The sequence below is a fragment of the Seriola aureovittata genome, chromosome 2, assembly GCF_021018895.1.
Source record: "Seriola aureovittata isolate HTS-2021-v1 ecotype China chromosome 2, ASM2101889v1, whole genome shotgun sequence".
Taxonomy (NCBI): domain Eukaryota; kingdom Metazoa; phylum Chordata; class Actinopteri; order Carangiformes; family Carangidae; genus Seriola; species Seriola aureovittata.
This window is the reverse complement of record NC_079365.1, coordinates 10,377,823-10,384,304: the sequence shown is the minus strand read 5'-3', so window position 1 is coordinate 10,384,304 and position 6,482 is coordinate 10,377,823. Positions and strand designations below refer to the sequence as shown.

At 38.6% G+C, this 6,482-nt stretch overlaps 1 protein-coding gene across 1 annotated transcript; it reads left to right on the top strand.

The window, feature by feature from the left end:
• The first annotated feature begins 976 nt into the window (after positions 1-976).
• On the top strand, positions 977-3,240 carry LOC130160946 (transmembrane protein 233-like). Its single transcript, XM_056363782.1, has 3 exons — positions 977-1,362; positions 2,006-2,140; positions 2,684-3,240. The coding sequence occupies exons 1-3, from the start codon at positions 1,177-1,179 to the stop codon at positions 2,693-2,695; spliced, it is 333 nt and encodes a 110-aa protein (XP_056219757.1). The 5' UTR covers positions 977-1,176; the 3' UTR covers positions 2,696-3,240.
• Positions 3,241-6,482: the final 3,242 nt, after the last annotated feature.

The window sequence follows — 6,482 nt, the reverse complement described above, 5'->3', positions numbered from 1 at the left end:
TACATTTTGTTTGTTTACATTCTGATGGAGCCTGCAGAATTCAAGCAAACCATTTGTACTGCTTGTCATTCTGCACACTAACCCAGGCAAACTATTCACTCTTACTTATTCGGCTTGAAACCACCAACACTGACGATTGAGATTGTTTTTTCTACAATTATAAACTTGTCAAAATAATTTTAGAAAGGTGTCATAATTATAAAATTTCTTAACATGGTGACTTTAAAGAGATATTCTATGCCTGTCACCATTGTTGCGTTTACAACAGGCCTCTGCCCTGACCCTTTGTGGCCCTGCTGCCACGTGCACTAGCCTTTCTTTCTCATGGCCTACATACCTCTACCTCTAACATCAAGGAGGTGCCCGTTGACCATTATTTTGTTTGTTGTTTTGTTTTGTAGGGATGGCAATATCGATCAAGCAGCTGGTCCACCGCTGTGATCTCAACAGCTATTATATATATATATAAATTTGTACAGACACTCACCTTCTCTACATAGTGAATTGTAATGTGATTTAGCGCCATCATCAGGCAATCGCGCAAAACTAATGACACTCCAAATTTAAATGGTGAAAAAGATACAGTTAATGGAAAAGGAGGACCTGTTTATCATGGGCAGCCTGATTCCTTCAACTGTGTTTTTTTTTTTTTTTTTTTTTTTTTTTTTTACCGTGATACTTCCAGATGATCAATGATATAGGGGTAAATGCATGGTGCAGCAGAATCCCTGATCATTGTACACTGGATGTGGTGAACTGGATTAACAACATTCATACACGTTACACGGCACTGAACTGTGCTGGGGGATCATTTCAATGTATCAGCATGTTGTGTGTTTCTATGCGGTGCCAGCAGTGGTAAACAGTCTGATCCCTCACACTTCTGCTCAGGGCAGTGTCCTGGACTGAGGCCAGCAGGGTTAGTGATCCTGTCCCCTCTGCCACCTCACTCCTGCTCCCCTCTCCCCCCACAAACTGCAGCTTTGAAAGAGGACTAGCACACAACACACACAACAGATTTATCAACAAGACTTTCAAACTTTCTTGTCAAAAGTTGGACTTCAACTCCTCAAATTGGATTTCTGTTCTTTTAAGTTCTGCTTTTTTGCAGCTTATTTTTCACCCTTATTAAATTGGGTGTTTTTCACCCCCTGACTGTGTTTCATTGCAGGTACAATGGCTCTTGGCGTCCTAAATACACAAGTGAAAAGTTCCTTGAATGGGAGTGCATTTTTTGACCATGGTTCTATAGAGGAGCAGGAACCTCCACCTCCACTCCGTAGCTACCTTTGTTTGACTATTTTCACCTGCTTTTGTCCTGCATACCCTGTCAACATTGTGGCCCTGGTCTTCACTATCATGGTAAGCACTGACTATGTATAACTTGGCTAAGCTGATGGCATCTCCTGAATATATATCATCTTATGGTATGCAGAGGAACTGCTATGTATCATTGAGGAAATAACGTGTCAATGTGAACAGAAATGTGTTTTCTTCAGCGTGTTACATGTGCTTCAGTTACACAGTGTTCTAACATGTTGTGTTGTGAGTGAATATGTTGGACACTAAGATGTAACCCAGTCACACACACCTGCTCTGCCCATCAAACAAACCTACTTGAGCTTCCATTTTGGAAAATGAAACAAAATTTCCATGCTGCAGCGTGACGATCTAAACATTCAGTTAGTGGCCAAACCACAAACGAGACTGTCGACACTGTATTCTGTTCTCCGATTTGGTAATCTGTCTGCTGGCCTGCTAACTCTTGCTTTACCAACATTTCAGAGAATACAATTTAACCATTAAAGCTTGTGGCTAAGAAAGAAAGCTGAGTAAAGAAAGCTTTACATGACACGTTATAGTTTACATAATTTTGTCAGTTCAAACTAATCTTGGAGTTTTTTTTTTTCTGTCCCTGATTAAATACTCAGTGGATTTGTTATTGCGGCAGTTTTTAAAGTAAAATCTTCCGTTTTATATTTTAACAGTGATTTCTTATTCTCAGTCTAGAAAGAGTTATTATCAGGGTGACTATGATGGGTCCAGGCGGCTGGGCAGGAACGCTCTCTATGTTGCTATCGCCTCCATCATCATTGGCCTTCTCATCATTGCCATCACCTGCACTGTTCATTTTACCACAGTAAGGCCTCCTTTTTCTGCTCTGCTCCCACTCACACAGCCACTGTGCCTCACTGCAATCAGTCTGATCTTTGTATAACCGTCTCTCTCGCACCAAAGCTAGTATGGCTCAGAATTAGGAGTTCATTGCTTGTTTTTGTGAACAGATTTTTGCCTCTTTGGTCCAATTTTTTCTGAGATCATTTTCTAAAGAGGACAGAGGTTCTTATTCACCCATAATCCTAATTTGAGAGCAGTCAAGACAAACAATCTCTAATTTATGTACCCAGGACTCTCTGGAAAGACATTCTGGACTAAAGTAGTTTGAAATGACTTTACTCTGGTGAACTAAAGTAATTTGAAATTGATGCAGTACAGAGGTGGAAGGGAGTGTGAAAGAGAGGGGTAATATCATGTATGAAATCTGTATCAAAGGGTTAGGGTTAATTATATAAGACCAAACATTCGATGTTTCTAAATTAAACACTTTACAACACATCATCAAACATAAGGCTGCCCTTAATGTGAAAGTCCTTGGTTTAAAACATTTCTCTTCATGTTTCAGATGGAGTTTTAGCACTGTGGAAGTGGAGAGATGGAGAAATGAACTGAGACACAGAAAACTCTAAGAAGACATGTTGAACCTCTGTTGATCTCTAAGAGGAGTCAGGTGGTTGGTTCATAACATCTGCCGATGAAAGGACTTCAATCTTTGCATCACCTCATGTTTCCTGTTCTTTACACAACAACCAACCAAGTAGTATAAAATGTGATGAATGTATTCAACCTTTCAGTAATTCATTTCAATGATGCTTTAAATTAAAAAAGGCAGCTTTCCACAAGTGTGAGGGGAATCCACAGGTCACTGCAGGTTGTGTTTCAAAATGTATTTTCACTATTCACTAAAATATTGCTAGAACTAGAATGATAATAATAAAAAATTAATAATGAATAATAAATTTTTTTTATTTAATGTTCAACAATTTAAAATTTACTGGTCTAAAATTCTTACCCTTTGTTAGAAATATTAAGTAATTGCAATGATAAATAGCATTTTTATTAATTATTATGATATTGTGTACTGTGTGTTTGTGGTATCAAAAATAAAATAACTTTTTCTCACTCTGTATTTATCATAAACATCTCTAGAAACCTGAAGCTTGATCCAAACCTACCTAAGGTTGCTGTTATCTGATTCCTGTTTTAATGGGGTTGCAACCTACAACATGTTTTGCATTACATTAGATTAGTAGTTTAGTAGTTTAGACACGTTTCATCGTGGTTATTTTTCCTTGCCTAGAGCCACAGTGTTGACAAGCCATGGCCTGGCTCCAGACTGGGCCAAATTTGGCATCAAAGCCATTATATAAAAGTAAACACAAACTAAAGATCTTATAACTCGTCTTTGAGACTCTTTACACCTGCTGTGTGTCATACCTTCACACCCACACCTCTTTTTGATGAGTCATTTTTTGTTGTTTGTTACAAATGTTTCGCTTTTCTCCCTCGCTCACTGAGAACCCTGCTTAAAGCTTGAAATACAACCTGCTTTGCTGGGTAATTTTCTTGTAGTTTGATATGTCATGTATATCCCTAACTAAATATAGCAGATTTCCACCTCCATATTGCAGGTTGTCCAGCATGTCACATGGTCAAGTAAAACTGACCCTGTTGCGAGGTAACTGAAACATATGAAAAGTGTCATAAAAGGTGGGAGTAAATAAAGTGATGATTCAGACGGGTTCAAACAGGAGGGTCCTGATCTCGTGTGTGTATTTCATCTCATCTCATAACTCAGTTTTTTTTTTTATTGTTGCTCCTGGACAACAACACTATCAGGGTTTTTTTGTTTTTTTTTTCCATTCATTTCACAGCTCTCCATGCTGTAACAATGTGCTCCATGCACCCCGAGGACATAACAAATTACACATACATGCTCTACATGAAACAAAATGTACTGTTTGGGTCTTCATATTTTATTTGCAGTACGAGCCTTTCCCGTCAAACCAATTTTAAGCACGCAGGTGCAATTCAAAGCAGGGCCTGTGATGTAAAACGCCCGCTGCCAAGTTTCAGCAGTTATTCTAATGCACTTGGACAAATTAGTTTTGGCAGTAATCTTGTACTATTATATCCCATTACTTGAAAGAGAAATGCAGTGTGTTTGTAGTGCCACCCCTTTGATGTCACACCAAAGCGAAACTTGAGAGAAGGAGATGAAAAATGAAATGAGTGCAGGGTTTAGGCGACTTGAAAGCACTTCGTAAGATTATCAAGGGATAAAGGTAGACTTTGTGACAGGAACGTGATTACCTCACAAAATAATGAAGCTCCTTTGTTTTGAAATTTTCACACAAACAAAATTTATTAACTAGTTTACATTCAATTTTCCATGCTGAATTAAAGGCAGGTTTCTGATTTCCAGCTCGGTGAGACGAATACTTTTATTCTTCGGTATGACAATAGTGAGTTATTTTCTTTTCCCGCTCACATTCACAGCATCAGCTCACCTGAAGCTATTCTGTTGTGTTGAGAGCTGCACCTCCATAACTCAAGTGAAGTGCTCATAACTAGGCCACTCAAACCAGCTGCTTCCATTAGCACCAGATAGAGTCTTCATGTGAACATATCCCATGACACATTCCTCCCAGGGAGCAGCAGTTTGATCCAGTTTGCATAAATGAAAGGGGATAACTGTGGGAACGATGCAGAGCAGGCAGGGAAACATAAACATGCATTTACCTGAGACCATAAAACAGAACATCCTCAAGGATTCACTTTTCTATACTGACAAAATATTTCTTTTAATGTTATACTTTATTATTATTATTATTTTTTTTTAAATACTGGTTTTTGTCACTGGTTTCACTACAGCTGCATTGATTGACCTTGTAAGAACAAACTGGAGAGACAGGATAGACATATTGCCACCTTAGAGAATTCCTAAGGGAAACTGTATTAGCAAACAGCTGTCCGTTTATATATCCAACAGATATGGAGCAACACTTTCATTTGGAGTTGTGTTTCTGTCTCACTGGTGAATGCAAGTCCCAGATTCACTCTCATTAAAGCTGTTTTTGGTTCTCACCAACTCCTGAGAAAAGTATCTGGTTCTGTAGCTGCTAGATGCTTCACTGTGTTTTCAACTTTTGTTTTTGTGTTATTAGTGTGCTGTACAATGGGCATTTAGAGCTTTTTTTGTTGGCTGCATCTGGAAACAGTGCTAACGAGAGCTGTGGGAGTGAACCAAAACAGTACAGTTGCTATTGCCTGAAAACCAAAACAATAAGCTGAAAGACGCTAAAACGCTCCTTGGAGCTGAGGCTAACTGTAAAGTTTGGGGACAGTTTTCTGTGGGTTCATCCCGCAAGTGACCGAAGTCGCAAACCTCAACAACTCCTTTATCCACAGAATGTTGTGTTAGCTACGACGTGATCCTTACAGTTACAGTATTCTGACTTTTACTGCTACCAATGGGGACCAACAGGATAATTCTGCACCGCTTAATGTTTGTTGCTGTTGATGCAGCAGGTCAGTGAATACATTTGTTGGTCATTTGAGAAAACTGTCATCACGTATTTGTAGCTGTCAGTTGCTGCGGTGCTTTTCCCTCTGTAATTAAAGTGTTGACACAGTATTTTGACATGCACATCTACACAGATATTACTCACGTCGACTCAGATCACTGCCCTCTCGAAGTGCTGCTCACTACTGATTGTAACAGACTCTAATAACATTTTAACTGGTTGGTTGTCAAGGCAGACCTGGTTATTGTGTTTTTTTTATGTAAAAGAATTTCATTAGTCTTAGTGTGCTATCCTTATGAAGTGATGCTATAAAATATTGGGTAGATTTTAATTTGCATAACTATTCAGTGTATTGCTTTTGTTTTGTAATATATTGTTTTTGGAATTCACTGCATCAGGGAGAGTAACCTGTAAGAAGTGCATTTCTGGCCTGCTGCAATTTGTCCTCCGCATGACAGGAATGACCTTTGAAAACATGTGGTAGAAAAATCATTGCCACAAACTGGGTCACGACTGTGGGCCATGCACATTAGAATAATATGGATGATCCATGTTGTAGTGCATATTGTCATCACACAAATAATGGCTATACATATATAAATATGAGCAAAACCACAGGCATCTGTATGTGAAAACTGCACCTTTCCACTGGATGCACACCACCAATTAAATGTAATGTCCAAAAAAGGAAGTAGCAAAGGTTATATCTCTTAATTATAATGTAATGACACTGTTAATTTATTGTATGTAGTAATGACATCAGTCAGAGTGTAGGTTCTACCAAGACTGTGCTGAATTAAAAACAGCATCTACTTTGAAAACTGTTCGATTGTGAAT